The sequence below is a fragment of the Galeopterus variegatus genome, unplaced genomic scaffold, assembly GCF_000696425.1.
Source record: "Galeopterus variegatus unplaced genomic scaffold, G_variegatus-3.0.2 Scaffold1297, whole genome shotgun sequence".
In the NCBI taxonomy this organism is placed as follows: domain Eukaryota; kingdom Metazoa; phylum Chordata; class Mammalia; order Dermoptera; family Cynocephalidae; genus Galeopterus; species Galeopterus variegatus.
In genome coordinates, this window is record NW_007727408.1 from 266,312 (window position 1) to 284,347 (window position 18,036).

The 18,036-nt window shown below is 37.3% G+C and overlaps 1 protein-coding gene across 1 annotated transcript in view; it reads right to left on the reverse strand.

Annotated features, from left to right (window-relative positions):
- Positions 1-18,036, reverse strand: part of ZNF143 (zinc finger protein 143) — a 49,097-nt gene that overhangs the window by 13,251 nt on the left and 17,810 nt on the right. Inside the window, 7 exon segments of the mRNA XM_008576130.1 lie at positions 1,865-2,026; positions 4,369-4,517; positions 6,900-7,127; positions 12,569-12,748; positions 15,046-15,171; positions 16,387-16,462; positions 17,702-17,821. Coding sequence (XP_008574352.1) covers positions 1,865-2,026; positions 4,369-4,517; positions 6,900-7,127; positions 12,569-12,748; positions 15,046-15,171; positions 16,387-16,462; positions 17,702-17,821 — 1,041 coding nt within the window.

Sequence of the window (18,036 nt, forward strand, 5' to 3'; positions counted from 1 at the left end):
GAACTGGTCTGTATGTGGGATCCAAACCCTCGGCGGGAGCGCCACCACACTCCCAAGCAGCGCACTATAGCAGTGCGCCACCGGGCCGGCCCTATCAGTTTTTTCTTTTATTGTCAGTGCATTCTGTATACTGTCCAAGGAATTTTTACCGTAAGGTTGCAAAAATATTCACCTCTCTTTTCTTCTAGAAGTTTTATTATTCTGAATTTTGCATTTCAAAGTATATAAGACCTCCAACTTCGTTCTTTTTTCAAGATTGTTTTAGCTATTATAGATAGGTCCTTTGGATTTTCACGTAAATTTTAGAATCAGCTTATCCATATCTTCAAAAAATCCTGCTGGAAATTTGATTGTTGATGGTATTGAATCTATAAATGAACTTGGATGACTCAGAGCTAATAATTTTGACAGACTCTTTCATTGAACAGGGTAAGGTAGCTGCAGTGAGACTGTGCCTTTAGCTCAGTTCAAGAACAGTTTTTAAATATATTAATATCATTTATTTTAAGGGAAGTGAAAATAGAAACTATAAAAAAATACAACAGATTGGCAAAAATCCAAAAGTATGATACCACTATTGTAACTATGCTTGAAGGAGAATAGGCACTCTCAAACCCTGCAGGTGGGAATGTAGACTGGCACAACTCTAGAAGGGAAGTTTGGCAACATCTATCACAATTACAAATGCATACATCTCTGTACCCAGCAATCCTATGCTAGGGATTTATCTAGCGCATCTGTTCACACACATGCAAAATCACATATGCACAAGGTTATGTGTTGTTTGAAACAGCACAAGACTTTAAATTAATTATGGCAAATCCATTCAGCAGAATACAATGCAGATTTAAAAAGAATGAAGAAGCTCTCTATATAATGAAGAAAGATTTTCAAGATGTATTAAGTTTAAAAAACAAGAAGATGCAAACAGGACAGTTTACTACCATCCAAAAAAAGGGCAGGGAAACAACTATTTGTATTTGTTTGTATATATTTAATGAATTGCTGAAAGAATACACAAGAAACTAATAAAAGTGAATTATCTGTGGGGGGCAAAAACTGAGTTGATGGAGGCAGGGATGGGAGGAAGACTTTTCATTGCATACCTGTATATATTTTTTGATTTTTAAATCATGTGAATATATTATATATTCAAAAAATTAAAATTTTGCAAATGAAGCTATTTCCTAAGTATCTGATGTTGATGATGACAATAGGAATAGCCAGCATTTCTGAACACTTAATATAAACCTGGGCTGAGTATTTTATATTCATTATCTCATTCAATTCTTATATCGACCTTCTGGGATAGATGTAACTATCACTCCTGTTTTATACATGAGGAAAAACAGGCTCTGAGGGTTAAGTAGCTAAGTGCAAAAATGAGATTCAATCTGAAGTTTCTGTGCTTAACCCCTGTACCATACTGTACATCTGTGTAACAGCTTTAATACTGAGATACAAATTGATTGCTGTAACAGAAAAGGGCTGGCCAGTTAGTTCAATTGGTTAGAGCATGGTGTTGCAATACCAAGGTCAAGGGTTCAAATCCCCGTACCAGCCACTTGCCAAAAAAAAAAAAAAAAAAAAAAGAAGATATAACAGAAAAAAGTAATTACCTGCTGCCCTTCTGTACCCTCAGCAGTAACCATAGCAACCGAGTGTGTTCCTGCTGAGGAGATGACTGCATCATGAGCAGGGACTGTGATGGGCGTGCCATCCTGCGTTACCATTGTGATGGTGTTGCCGATGGCCTGCATGTCAGCTTGAGATATGTTGACCTGCAATACAGTGCATTTTACAAACCAGTCAAGAAAAAAAAAAAAAAAAAAAAAAAGAAGATATAACAGAAAAAAGTAATTACCTGCTGCCCTTCTGTACCCTCAGCAGTAACCATAGCAACCGAGTGTGTTCCTGCTGAGGAGATGACTGCATCATGAGCAGGGACTGTGATGGGCGTGCCATCCTGCGTTACCATTGTGATGGTGTTGCCAATGGCCTGCATGTCAGCTTGAGATATGTTGACCTGCAATACAGTGCATTTTACAAACCAGTCAATGTTTCTTGTTATATATGGCAATCTTGATTAAGGACTGGGCCTAATCCTTGTATAAGTTTACTCTGAGGGAGCAAATAAGCCTTTTATAATGGAATAAACTCTTTTAGTTATCAAAAAAAATCAACATTTCTTAAATGCATCTCCTCTCTATCCCTGTTGCTAATTTATTTTTCTCTCATCTGAATTTCTGCAATAATCCAACTTCTCTCCAGGTATCCAGTTTAATCCTTCCCTAGCCATCCTCTACCTTGACACCTTTCTCAGACAAAACAATACAAATCTCATAATGCTCCCTGCTTAAATCCCCTGTAACTCCCTATTGCCTACAGTTCAGACTTCTTACGTGGCATTCTTGACCCTTTCATGACCTTGTCTTTACCAATTTCCTTAGAGTCATCTTCCACTAGTTTCAAACCAGCATCTGACACTCCAGCCACAGCTAATCATTTGCAGTCCCATTGAGTGTCATATTCTGTTATATTTTCATGACTTGCCCTTTCCTTCACTCTCTGCCCGGTGAGCTCATGGAAATCCTTCAAGACCCAACTGAATGGCCATTGTCTACAAGGGCCTTCAAGATTCTTTTAGGAAAAATCATTTACTCCCTCTTCCAAGCTACTGCAGCACTTTATATATTACTCAATTATACCCTTCATTATGAGAAATTATAATTCATTTTAGAAGTGTCCCTCTCCTAATGGACTGTAATATCTTCCTTCCTGTATTCCCCGGATTGAGTCTACCAAAATGGTGTGGAGTTGATGCTCAATAAATGTTTATTGTTTAACTGACTAAAGGAATAGAATGGAAAATCTAATTCCTTAAGGAAACGGGAAGGTTAAGTCTAGAGAAAATACAACATTGAGATGGAGAAGATAGTTGTTTTGGAATTTATGAAGAAGAATTAGACTTATTTGGTATAATCAGAAAGGAGCCATGAGTGGATAATATAGGGGTGGATTCCAGTCTGATAAACACAAAAATTATCCAACAACGGAACAGGCTGCCTCTTAGAGAAACTGCCTAATTGTAGTGGCCGTTTCAGAGCTGCTATAGAGGGTATTTCTCCTGTACAGGCAGGGAGGAAGGTTACATCAAATGATCTCCATAAGACCTCTGTAGGTGATGATCTAATTCAAGAAAAAGTATTAGGGCTAATACTGAGTTAAAACTGGGTTAAGTAAATATGTTTAATCTTGTATGCTAGACAGTGGACAAAGAGTACTGTATGGAATTAGTGATGTCAAAATGGGGGGTGGTGGGGTGGTGGGCGGGAGATGAATAGGTATTAGGGCTAATACTGAGTTAAAACTGGGTTAAGTAAATATGTTTAATCTTGTATGCTAGCCAGTGGACAAAGAGTACTGTATGGAATTAGTGATGTCAAAATGGGGGGTGGTGGGGTGGTGGGCGGGAGATGAATAGGATGGTATGAGTGCTTTATATTTTCCAATCCTGAATATGTTCTGCCTCCTAGCTAACATTAGCATGTTAATAGTTATCAAAACAAAGGGCAGATTAATCAGGAAGGTTAAAGCTCTAAGAGAGATAGATACAGAGAGAGTTCTCCATAGAAGAGGGAGATATAGGAGGGTAAAGAAGCACATCATACCCCATGTGCCTATTTCCACCAGGTACTAAGACAACCTTAGCTAGAGCTTAAAAATGAATCGAGGCTCAGCAGGCTAGTGGCATCTAGAAAACAATGACAAGTTTGGCTATCAGAGAACAACCATCACGTTGTGCTTTTCCAGAGAAAATTAAGATACCTGTTCTCTCAACACTGTGAAGCTAATTGAGTAAACTCCCATGATTCCTGGTAAGGAGAGTTCCATGCTTTGGAAATTGTACATGTTTGCCCATCACTGATTCCCAGGATGCCATAATATCCTGATCACCTTGGCCGAGGCTCTCCTGATTTCTCAATCTCACCTCCTGGATATAATCAACCATCAGAACCCATCCCTTCTCTAAGTTGTGTTTCACATGGATCCATTACTTTTCAAAGCCCTCAATCTCCCTGTACTTCTGACCTTCATCTTACCTTTGAGCTATACCAATACCACCATTTGGATTCTACAGAGTCGCAAATATTCTCCCTCTACTAATCTCCTCACGCTTAGTCTCTTTCAGCAGACTACTGAAAAACCTTCTGAAAAACCTTCAGGAGTCTGCCTCTGCCTATAGGCTGAAGTCCAAACTTTGTGCCCTGATATTCAAGGTTTTCCTCAATGGGGTTCCAGCCTGCCTTTCAAGCCCAGGTTCAGAAAAATATTATTTGACCTATTTGGCTTTCAGTGGATACTTACATGCTGAGTCCCATCCTGGGATATCAGAGTAACTTGTTGACTCAACCCAGACTGGGTTACTGTGGCTACTTGTGTAGACACAACATCGTCCCCTTCTACACCTGTAACATATGTGATCTGGGACCCTTTAAGAACATCTTCACCTTGACCTGTTTAAAACAAATGATTTATTTATTTGACCAACCAACCAATCTGTTTAGAAAATAGAGGACATCTTAAATACTAAAGAGAAAATTATATAAAGTGTACATGTATTATATTCTAAATCATGAAAAGAGCTTCCAGAACCACCTTCCAATTCCTCAACCTCCACTTTTGCAAACCAAATTAAAGCAGACTATATCAAACATTTTCACATCAAATTTAAATGTTCTAACTTTGGGGGACCTTTTCTTTTTTCTTAGTTGGAATAATTATGTGAAACTGCATGTGTGTTGGGGAAAGGGAGGGGAGGAACTATAGGAAAGACTGACTGGCAAATAACCCTTCAAATATAACAAGTATGCACAACAGTCTTGCATTCACTTAAGAAGCCATTAAAAGTGATAAGACCATCTTCATAAACATTAACCACAAACTGAATGGTCTGTAAACTCAACCTACTGATAATAATTTACTTGGTCTTTAACACAAGTGATTGATTGCAAGTCATCAGAACACAATGACATCATTGTATAAAGACAATGTAATGACATGTTATCTGTGGTAAGGTTAATCATTTAATAAGTAACAGAAGAGGAACCCCCATCCACTTCTTTATTTCATCAAGAACCAGCAAGTAAACAGCAATTTCAATAGTCCATTACTGCTATACTTGGCAACCAGGAAGATTACTGATCCCTCTCTTCTTCCATCACTTTCTACCTTCCATGAAACCAGAAAGAGAGCAAAAAAAATTTTCCCCTTCAAAGAAGGACTTAATATGCTAGCTAATCTATGAGTACTTCTCAAAGTCTGTGGTTGGTGCATGTACTAAATCTGGCTACAGTCATCAAGGTGTTATTTCCATAACAGTCATTACTTCACTTCTTTTTGTTCTGTTCCACGGCTATTTATATACCATTATCCCAAAGGGTTACAAAACTCAGGGGATCATGTGAGAGAAGAACAACACAAATCCATCCCTACTCTTGGAAAAGTAATCTTAGTTTAGTTTTTTAAAAAAACAAAATGTATTTTATTATACTATAGACTGTTTTCTAGAATACAAGAACTTGTGATAATCTAAAATACCAACATTTAAGGAATAGACTGAGGAAGCGTTAGAAAGGAAAAGTCTTACAAACTAAGTGACATCATTAAAGCCTGCTTTCTAACGAAAAGATTCAGCAGTTGTAATATTTATTTACTCCTTTTCTCTTATCAATTTTCAAGTATATAGTATATTATTATTAACTATAGTCACCGTGCTGTACAATAGATCTCCAGAACTTACTCCTCATGTCTAACTGAAACTTTGTACCCTTCAACCATTATCTCCCCACCAAATGTGTAATATGTAACTACGAATACAGTGTTCATAGTTCACAATGTTTTAGCTAGGAAATAATATAGTACTCAAGATTGAAGGAATTGTTTTCATACTATCATCTAACAAATACTTGAAATGACAAATTAGGACTACAGAGAAGCAGGGATTAGGGTAATGGAAGCAGGAAGCAAAGCATTTGAGCAGGTGATCTATTCTTTTCTTATTCTCCAGCCAACTTTTTCACCTAAATGTTTTTCAATGCTTCAATATTAGTTGTTAAAAAGGAGAAAAGATGACTTCTTTTAATTTTCAAATTTATTTCACTAAAGAAGCATTTGATGAAACTGTAAGACAACCTGTTTTGTTTTGTTTTCGAAAAACCTACCTCCTTTTACCTACCTATGCTTAATTATCTACTAAAGTCACTGAATGTAATTCTCTAAAATATTTTTCCAAGAGTTTATTCTTATTGAAATTAATGATTTTGTCTCTTAAAACATACCTAATAGCCCTTGAATCAATAAAGGGTTATTTGGGAGTGCTTCTCTGCTCTTATGACTAAGACCAATATCCTTAATGGACCCAAATAGTCTGGCTGCCCCTGCATCTCTCTCCCACCTCATTTCACACCATCCTCCCAGGCCAAACTATCATACTGGCCAGGCTTCTTCTAGTATCTCCAACTTACTCTGCTCTCTCCAATGTCATGGCTTTATGCATGTGCCATTCCCTCTATTTGGAATGTTCTCTTGCCTTTGCTCCTTGCTTCTCTTCCCCCCAACCCGTGCTTCTTCACCTTGTTGACCTCCATTTACCGTCTAGATCTCTCCAAAAGTCACTTCCTCAGGAGAGCCTTCTCTGACCTCCCAGACTAGACTTCTCTGACATCCCAGAGCACCAAGTACCTTTCTTCCATAGCACTTATCACAATTGTAAATTATAAGTTGTATGATTATATGAATGAAACTTTATGATTTGAGAAAATGCTAGGAATCATAAATCATGTTCTTAACTGTTGATTCTCAAACTCAGGAACACATATAATAGACAAAATCTTCACCTGGGGGAGGCTCAAAGAAGGCTTCCTGCTCCTCTTCAATGGGTTCAGTGTCATTGTGGGCCGTCCGTTTGTGCATGGCCAGCGTGGAGATCTGCTTGTATGTCTTCCCACAGTGGTTACAGTTGTATGGTTTAGAGTGAGTGTGAACAACATGGTGTTTGTACAAACTGGAATATTCTGTAAACCTTTTGTCACACCCAGGAACTGTACAAACATATGGCTTTTCCCCTAAGTAAAGAACAGCACCAAAAAACAACAAAAAGTCAACTTTTACATACGTAGGTATAATCATTACATACCTTCTTGGGGGATTGTGGGGGGAAGCCTCTAAAAATAAATATTGCCAAATCCCTTCTCATTCTACCATGCGGCAGCACACAAGAAAACACTCCCTGACTATGGTTCTGACTTGGCTGAAAAGGCAGTCTGCTCCCTGAGTGTTGTCTCTGTGCATCTATACCATGTTTCCCTTAATTTCAAGGGATGAGAAAAGAAAGGATGAAGATGTTGCCCAGTTTAACTCTGATGAAACTGTAGTTTATTGTTTCCTGCAACTAGATAATCTATATATTATTAATGATACTATACTAATAATGACCATGATAATCCAATTATTATTATAACGAATACAGCTTATCCTAAAGGTTTTATAGAGATAATAAAAAAAGGATTTTCTAAAAAGTCTATTATTAGACATAGCTGGACATGTCAATATATCTAAAAGGACATGTATGTTTCATTTAACCTCATCTGACTTCTTATATCCAATCAAAAGCTATTGAGTATTCACTGATAGCAACTAGGCAATACAAAGGGAACTAAAAACTTTAATTCTTATTCCATATATAATTTGAGAACACTACAGGCAGTACATATATTTTTAGAACTTTTTATGATAGTAAATTTTAAATATAAACAAAAGAAAAGTGAAACAATATACTAAACCCCATGTACCAACCCCCCAGCTTAAACTATCAATTCATGGCCAACATTGTTTCACTTTTTACTACATATTTCTTCTTCCTTCCTACCTAGGATTATTCTGAAACGGTTCCAAATAGCATTCCAATTCATCTGTAAATATTTCAGACTGTATGTCTGAAAGATAGATCCTTTTTTTAAAAAACAAAATGTAAACAAAATTAACAATACTTACTTAATATCATAAAATATCTAGACTAACCTGTGGTGGTATGAGGACCTAAAACTGAAAGTAAACTGAAACAAATTAGACTAACCACAGTTTAAATTAATACTTTTAACTACACTTAAGGGGTAGGGGTAAGAGAGAAAATAAATCAGTGAAAGTAACTCATATATACTGTATTTGACTCATGCCCAGTCTTGGGCTAGGTGGTGAGGGAGAGGGGAAGAATTACGAATGAATCTTTAACTCTTTTTAATAGGCTTGTTCATTGTATTGATAATAGGTAAAAAGTGCTTCTGAAACTTTTAGATGTAATAAAAGATTAGCAAATGAGTAAATGTTTCAATGCGGTTGGAAGCCAAGGTTCTCGATGTGGAAGAAGGGGCTTACACGTATGGAAGAGAGGAAGGGAAAAAAAGAATCCTGTAGGATAAATTGGAATTGGATGTAGTGGTATGAACTCATAATTTCTAAAATGTGCATATGCAAGTGTGCATATAATGTGCATGTTCTAGTTTATTCTCATTTTACACCTTCCTTGGGTAACCGCATCTTTTCCCATGGCTCTAAACAAAATAAAAACAATCACGAATGGTAAAATCTCACACTAATGTAATGCAATATAAGTCTTAGATATAAATTGGAAATTGCTTTCTGTCCTCTGCCCGGTGCCCATTCACAAAGCAGGCAGGTTAAAGTTCTTATCTTGGTGGATGGTTGTTGGGAAGATGTGGTAAGGTCAAGGGAAATGGCAGCCAGTTTCAACCTGGAAAATCAGCCCAATTGATATTTAGTCTGGAGCAGACACAAACTCTAGGTGGCACCAAACCACAGTCAAGAAATGAATGGATCTGGATAGAGCTTTTGAGCTCCCTATTGGCTAACTGTACAGCCTCACCTTGGTAATCTAATCAACTTTGCAAGAATGGACTCGCATTTTACATGGCTGAATCTTTACACTCCACTTACACCATAACTCAGGCATTTACTGTATCATTAGCCAACCTTTTCTTCCAGCCCAGACTTTCCTCTTGGGTCAGACCAACATTTAAAACTACGATAGAGCTTTTGAGCTCCCTATTGGCTAACTGTACAGCCTCACCTTGGTAATCTAATCAACCTTGCAAGAATGGACTCGCATTTTACATGGCTGAATCTTTACACTCCACTTACAGCATAACTCAGGCATTTACTGTATCATTAGCCAACCTTTTCTTCCAGCCCAGACTTTCCTCTTGGGTCAGACCAACATTTAAAACTATTTACTGGATCTATCTACTTCAATGATCCTCAACCATGTCTGCATATTAAAGACCTGGAGAGCTTTGAAAATGTGCTGATGCCTGAGCTTCACACCAGTACAGTTATGTCAGAATCTTTGCAGACAGGATCTGGGGAATCAGTCTATTTTAAAAATGTGAATCCAATGTGCAGCCTCATTTGACAGCACTGCTCTATCTAAATGTTCCAAAGATAGCAGTATGGCCAAACTTAATGTTGGCATCTCTCTTATTGGAATCTAATTTGCCCATAAAACATGCTCAATGGCAAACTTTCAGATGAGTCTATATCCCATTACTTTAAATGGGAAAAATAATGTTTTCCCAGCCCAGCCAAAAACCTCAGCTAAATTCCCCAAATATCACAAAAAGGCTCTTAAGCACCTGTGTTATAATCCACCAATATGTGTCTATATAATAAAAAGCAATAAAAACATTATTTATGTAATTACTTAACATTAGTGGGTTTAAGTTTATGAGTAATACACAATGATAAAGTACTGGTGAGGAATTTTGTTTTCCTTCTACACTGCAAACATACACTATAATTTAAAAATAATTATCTTAAAGATGTAAAAGGAATGCAAATTATATTAGCAAAATACAATGTCTTCTAATATACAGCCTTCTTTTCCGGGCCTGTTAGGTTTTCACAGGCTTTTTCCACATTCTTAGAAGGCACTTTAACTTAATGTAGGGAAGATAATAGCAATAATGCATAATACACTTACACAATGTAAGCATGACTGATGACTATCAGAAATATGACTTCAGTGCATCCTATCTTCTCTCATTCACACTCACATGCAACTTAAAGATTTTTCCTTTCATGAAAAATGAGTGCAAAAGTAGGTTCATTATAGTGGGTTTTCAATTTGGATCATAAATTTTCAGTAAAAATTTTGTAAATCATTACAGCAACAATACAGATGGTAAGAGGATGCCCAGAAACCTATATATGCCAAACCAGCACCATTATCTTCCCTTTTCAACCTGCTCCTCCATCTTGGTATTATCATCTAACCCCTCCTTCAGACTAGAATCCCATGACTAACTTGATGACCAAGTCCTTTGCCAATATTTCTTCAATGTCTTTCATTGGTATCCTTCTCTATCTCATTCATTTTGAATATACTAACAGCCCTTAATCTCCTGCTTATGATCTCACCTCCTTTTGACTTCTTTCTGTATTTATTACTGTCTGAATGATTTTCTTCTAAAAAAGCAAACTTGCTTTAAATCTGCTTAAGGCTTCTCCTCTGTCCATAACAGTACTCAAATTGCTAATCTACCCTTTTCAAAAAAAGGTATTATAGTGAATCCCTTAAAATATTTCCAAAGATCACCAGGGGTTTGTAGAATACAACCTCAGAAACACTAACTTAAGCAACTAAAGTTTCATTCTGTGAAAATGTCTTTTAATTTTGAATTAACGTGAGAAGTTTACCCTTAATACCAGTAATAACAATATATTAAAATTTTTCTTGTAAAACTAATGTACATCCTGCCTTGCCCTTCCATTCCCACCCACCAAAAATGCATCTGGAAAATGCGAGTATCAAAATTAAAAACTTTTATGCTGCAAATGATACCATTAAGAAAGTGAAAATACAACCCACAGAATGGAAAAAAAATCTGTAACGATATCAGATATATCACATATCTGATAAGGAACTTATATCCAGAATACAATAAAGAAATCTTACAACTCAATAATAAAAAGACAGCCCAATTAAAAAATGGGCAAAGGATCCGAGCAGACATTTCTCCAAAGAAGATATACAAATGGCCAATAAGCACATATAAAGATGCTTAACATCATTAGTCATCAGGATAATGCCAACCAAAAGCCACAATGAGATACCACTTCACACCCACTAGGATGGCTATAATCAAAAAAAGTAGATAAAAACTGTTAGCTAGGGTGTAGAGAAACTGGAACCCTCACACATTGTTTATGAGATTGCAAAAAGGTGCCACCACTTTGGAAAACAATTTGGAAGTTCCTCAAAATGTTAAATGCAGAGTTACCACATGATCCAGGAATTCCACTCCTAGGTATATACACAAGAGAAACGAAAAGATACGTCCATACAAAAACTTGTACATAAATGCTTATAGCAGCATTATTCATACTAACCAGAAAGTGAAAATGACTGAATAATGGACATATAAAATGTGGTACATCTATATAATGAAATATTATTCAGTAATTTAAAAAGGAAAGAATGAAAAAGAAAGATGCTATGACATGGCTGAATCTCAAAAACATTATGCTAAGAGAAAGAAGCCAGATGAAAAAGACCACATATTGTATAATTCCATTTATACGAAAATGTCAGAATGGGCAAATCTGTAGGGAGAGAAAGTAGATGAGTGATTGCTTATAGCAGGGGGGTGCGGGTGAGGAAAAGACTGCTACCAAGTATGTAGTTTCTTTGAGGGGAAATGAAAATGTTCTAAAATTGGATTGTGGTAATAGTTGCACAACCTTGTGAATATACTTTTAAAAAGTTGAATCACGAACTTTAAATGGATGAATTGTATATGTGAATTATCTCAATAAAACTGTTTAAAAAAAAAAAAAAAAAAGACCATAGGCCACCCCTCCCACTCTGTCCCACAAGCTCCACAAAGTCCAATTTAAGCAATATTTTTATCATGACAGCACAACACACAGGCCCCTGACTACTTTTCTGATCTCACCTCTTACAATTCTTCCACGTGTACTCTATATTCCAGTCATTTGGAATATCATGCTTTTTCATACCTTTATGCTTTTACTCCCCTGCCAGGAATATCTTCCCGTCTTCCTGGCAATCTTCAGGATTCAGTCTAAAAGTCAAATTTCTGTGTAAAGCCTTCCCAGAACATTTCTCCCATTCCCGCAAAAACGACATCTCCTCTCTCTGCTCCCACAGCATCTTGTTCATACAATGGGAGACACTGTGCAGCAATTCTATGTCTACTATCTCTCCCCAACTAGACTGACCTTGAAAATGTCTTATCTGTCTCTATATCTCTGTTGCCTGGCAGGGGAACATGCAATAGATGCTCAATAATTGTTTGTTGAATGAATGGATGTTAAATGCTAAGGCAAAATGTTTTTAAGTGCTTAATCCCTTTCTACTATGCCAAGTGGTAGGAAGGAGAGAAGAGATTAGCTGAAAATGGTTTCTGGAAAAGGCAGGAGTTAAACCGAGCTTTGAAAGATAAAAGACCAAGAGATCAGAAGTTGTTACCTGTGTGTATCCTCACATGATTTTTATAATTGGTTGCACTGGCAAATGCCCTCCCACATCCTGGTTCTGTGCAGTAATAAGGTCTTTCTCCTGTGTGTGTCCTAATATGCACTTTTCTGATATTTGATGTTGTAAAGGACCGACCACAGCCTTCAAAGGGACACTTAAAGGGCCTTTCTCCTAAAAATACAAAAGGGAATAAATTAAATGGAGCAAATACATAGAGAAAATTGAAATATCTTATCCTTCAATTCCACCTGAGATTACACTCAAGACTCTAGCCTTCTTGTGTTGAGTTTCCTTTTCAGGCATTTCTTATTTTCTGGAAATAGCATCTTCCACTCCAAACTTAAATTTAAATAAAAACCCTGAACAGCATTCAAAACTCATAACTGATTGCATGACTCAAAAATGGAATCACCCAGGTGGGCATATTAAAAAATGAACTGAGAAAAGCAGAAAAAGAAATATCATAAAGAAATATAAAAGAAAAATAATCAAGAAAAAGGATTAAATTGGAATAACCCTTGAATTCCCTAAAAGCTTATCTCCTACTTTATTTATTCTATTAATACTTGAAGAAAAATAATTTTTGTTATTTTTAAAATCTAGTGTCTAGCACGTAATACACATCAAAACTACTTGCTGAACATATTACTTTTCTCATAATCTAAGCTCATGAAAAGTCTACTTTGCCAATTACATTCCTTTCCTTCATATTTGCTTTATACAACCTTGGAACCCAAGCAGGAAGTCGTCTTTGCTTTTGATTCCCATGTGCCCTTTTCTAGAATGAGCTAAAATTAAGCAAACAATTCTGGGGCAGGAAAAAAAAAAACCCCAAAAAACTCTCTGTATATACTTGCACAAATGTGTACATAGATATAAATATTTATCTATATATCTAGTAAGTTTGTTATATTTCTTTTGGCCAAATTAAATTATGATTTCTCTGCTGGTGGAAACCATTTTAAAAGATTTCTGCCCTCAAGTAGGAAATCATTTCAAAAGAAGCAGAAGGTTGGCCAGTTAGCTTCAGCTGGGTAGAGCATAGTGCTGATAACACCAAGGTCTAGGGTTCGATCCCTGTACTGGCTAGCCAGCAAAAAAAAAAATTAAAAAATAAAAGGATCAGAAATCTCTGATCGTTTCTTTAATGAGAGTTTTTTTCAATATGTCAACCTAAGGAGAACAAGGAGTTTATTTGGTAGAGTGCCACCTTGTAACACCGTGGTCAAGAGTTTGGATCCCCATGCCAGTTAGCAGCCCCCCCGCCAAAAAAGTTTATTTTGGGCGAGTCCCTTCTCCTCCATGAATCTAGATGACGTCTAAAGTCTTCCCAGCTCTGGCATGCTATGATAAGGAATCAACTGTTCTAAGACAACTTTCATTGTATTATTCCTGTATATGCTATTACTATGACTCTGTAGCACACTGCTTTATTTTTGCACTGAAATCACCTATGTTTGTAATAGAAGTTCCTAAGCTCCTTAACTCAGTTCAATATTATACCAATGAAAATATCATGATTTAAAACTGGTGTATGAACATGTGGTCTGCTGAATGAATACTACCAAAGGGATAACAATTCTGATGTTTTTGATCAATATTAATGGAGCCAAATTATTGTAAAGTAAAGACAATTTGGGATCATACTCATATTTGAGCTAAAGGTTAAACCTTAATGTCTGGAAAATCTTCCATGGAAATTTGCTAAACAATTTCAGAATATTTAGAAGTACAGAAATTGCAGCATTTGAGGACACAGTTATCATACCATGTTTAAAACATCAGTACTAAAACCCCAAACTAAATAATCTTATGCAATAATTACTTAGTCAACAGCTTATAATAATATCTCTTATCAACAGTTTCTGAAATTTTTTCAGCTCTGATCAAAAGCAAATAATTACCTTTATAATACCAATTCCACAAGTAATCAAATAGAAAGAGAAGGGAGGGAAGATGATATACGAGTAAAGGACCATTTAGGAAAAGGAAATAAAGAAATTTAAAGGGGAGAGATCATCACAAGGAAGTAACAAGTCTTTCCTTTTGTGGGGCTGTTTGGGGTTCAGATACTTTAGCAGCAGCTCAATGCAGGAGAAGCAATACTATATTAAGAAGGAACTGGGTGCCTTAGGTTCTAGTCTCAGTTTGGCTACTAATTTGATGTGTAATTCTAGGTAAATAAGCTTGTTGCTCAGATAATTCCTGAAAACTGAGGGTGATGGTGGTCTAGGGCAATTTTCAATCTTTTATGGGCCATGACCTCCTTTGAGAATCTAACAGATATGAGCCCTTATTGTGGAAAGAAGCATACATACACGAACAGCAAATTGCATAGAATTTCAGGAACTTAAGAGAAGCCCCTGATGTTGATTCCCTGAAACTCTTCCAGAGACTCCTTACCCCAGTCTCCTCCTTACAGATTAAGAATGCCTGGCCAAGATATGATATTCTGTTCACACTAGTACCTGTGTGAGTTCTGATATGTTTCTGTAGATCTCCTGAAGTTTTGAAAGCTTTAGTACAATTATCTTCTGAACATCGATATGGCTTTTCTCCTGTATGAGTTCTCGCGTGACTTTTTAATCCATAACCTGTAAGAAAAATTTACTTACACAATACCCCTCTAAACATGCACATTGAGATTAAGCTACTGAAAAATATAGTAAACGCCAGGGATAAATTACTAGGCAAATACATTAGAGAAACTACTAAAAATGTATGCGCTAAGGACTATCACACTGAAAATTCAATAGTTTCATCTCTTTCTAGAAGAGGTTGTATATATGTTTCTTTTTTTTTTTTCCTTTTTTTTCTTTTTTCGTGACCGGGAACGGGATCGCAACCCTTGGTGTCGCGCCCGCACTGCGCTCAGCCAGTGAGCGGACCGGTCTCTTTATGGGATCCGAACCCTCGGCGGGAGCGCCACCGCTCTACTGAGTGCACCACCGGGCCGGCCCCATATGTTTCTTTTTTTTTTTTCCTTTTTTTTCTTTTTTCGTGACCGGGAACGGGATCGCAACCCTTGGTGTCGCGCCCGCACTGCGCTCAGCCAGTGAGCGGACCGGTCTCTTTATGGGATCCGAACCCTCGGCGGGAGCGCCACCGCTCTACTGAGTGCACCACCGGGCCGGCCCCATATGTTTCTTTTTTTTTTTTCCTTTTTTTTCTTTTTTCGTGACCGGGAACGGGATCGCAACCCTTGGTGTCGCGCCCGCACTGCGCTCAACCAGTGAGCGGACCGGTCTCTTTATGGGATCCGAACCCTCGGCGGGAGCGCCACCGCTCTACTGAGTGCACCACCGGGCCGGCCCTATATGTTTCTTTTTTATGTGCCTCAATTTTACTGGATGTAATTCACAACTCATACCCCCAAAACTTAAAGTAGAATCAAGAATGGAATCAGGAATGGAAGTCAGGAGACCTGGTACCAGTCCTGGCCCTGTTGGATGTGTCCCTGGGCAGGCCCTGTCCCACTGCTAAATCTGAGTTCTCCATGGTTCCCTAAGGTCTGTCCTAATGTTAAGGTCTATGTCAGCTTTTGATGCATGACTTTCATTTTTCTTGCTAAAAGAAAGCAGAAGGTAGAGTAAAAAGCACTGAACACAGTAAACAGAGACAGGTCTGTGGAGAAAAATGAGAACAGAGAAGGGGCCCTGAGCAATCAGGACAAGAGGCAGTTAAGAGAGAGACTGAAGAACTGACCATGTACTTCTGTGGACTCAAAAGCAAGGGGTCAATTCCTGCCTCTGGCTTCTCTCTGCTCAACCCCTATTTGGAACCAAGAATGAAGAAAATTTATATTTTACCTGTTGCGAATGCTTTCCCACATCCTGAATGCTCACACTGATAAGGCCGGTCTCCTGTGTGTGACCTCTCATGAACCTGTTATTAAAATGCAGGCATGATTCTATTTCCTTTAGGCATTTTTCAGGTAGTAGATGGTCTCAACATAGACTTATTTTTTCCATCAGTAATGAATGATTTTGTTGTATGCTTTTTTAAGAAATAAAAGATAACTTTTCATAAAAACTATAGCCCAATAATTCTCAATACAGACCTAAATATTATATATGTATAAGTACTCATTTTAAATAAAGAGCTGTGTTACCTAAGGTTTGAGTTTTTCTAGAGTGATCAAAGGTGTTTGCTTGAAACATATACATGATGAGAACTAGGAACAGAGTGCAGGGAGTGCAATGTACAAGGTAAGGTTCACAGCATGCAGGCTGCTGCTAGAGGGGCTTGGATCTGAGGCAAGGCTCCACCACCGCCTAGTGGTGTGGCTATGGGCACTTGCCTTCTCTAAGCCTCAAAGTCCTCACTGCAAAGTGGAGACATAATAGTATCCACTATAAAGGGCTGCTGTGACAAGTGAGTAACTATGACAGTGGCCAACATTTACTGGACTTTTACCACATACCAGGCCACTCTTTTTAGTACTTTACATGTACAATATTAACTTATTTAATTCTCAGAACCACTGTGAGGGAGGTACTTTTATGATCCAATATTATAGATGAGGAAAATAAGGGACCAAGAGGTCAAGTAACATGTCAATGTTACACACTGATAAGTAGTAGAGATGAGCTGTAGAGCTACCACTCTAAATATGCGAAGTGCACAACTCCTGACACATTAAGTAAGTTATTCAGTCAATCTTAGCTATTATTATTATGAGTCATGGTATGTTCTGTTGTGTTTAGCTGCAATTAAAATAAAAATACATGGCCCAAATATTTGAAAGACAGGACAAATTAACACCAATTTTTGCTAGAGTCTAGCAAATCACTGTTAGAAAAAAACAGAGTGATTACACACGTCACTCATATAATTATATAAATCCCATATTTGACAAAATGTATTCAAATATACAGAGTACCTACCATGTGCCAGGTAGTCTGCTGGACATTAGGGATACAGAGACGAAGAAAATATAATCCAAGCCCTCAAAGAACTGACAGTTTCTAAAGTATGGAGAGGCTTTTGTATGTCTGTGCATGAGTGTGAGTGTCAGTATCTTGATAAGTGGGAGAAAAGAGTGGCGTTGAATGCTACAGTATATCATGTTAGTAATCAACATCCTAGGTGTTCTCATAACTTGATACAGCATTTCTTTGATACCTTAAGATGATGAGCTGTTGTATATAATTTTCCACATCCATCATATTCACATCGAAAGGCCTTCTCTCCACTCTGTTGAGATTTAGCTGTTACTCTTGTTGCATGTCCTTGTAAGACAATCTAGGTAAGAAAAACAGTACGTTTAAATTACTGTATTTATACAGAAATAAGATAGATGACATTACTATTTTCAGAATTAAAACGGTAAAACTGTAATGTGGGAATCCAGACTCAGGTCATCACTTTACCAAGATTCTATCACTTTGTTTTTTGGTTTTTTTTTTTTTTGTCCTTTTTGAGACCGGCCGCACTGCGCTCAGCCAGTGAGCGCACCA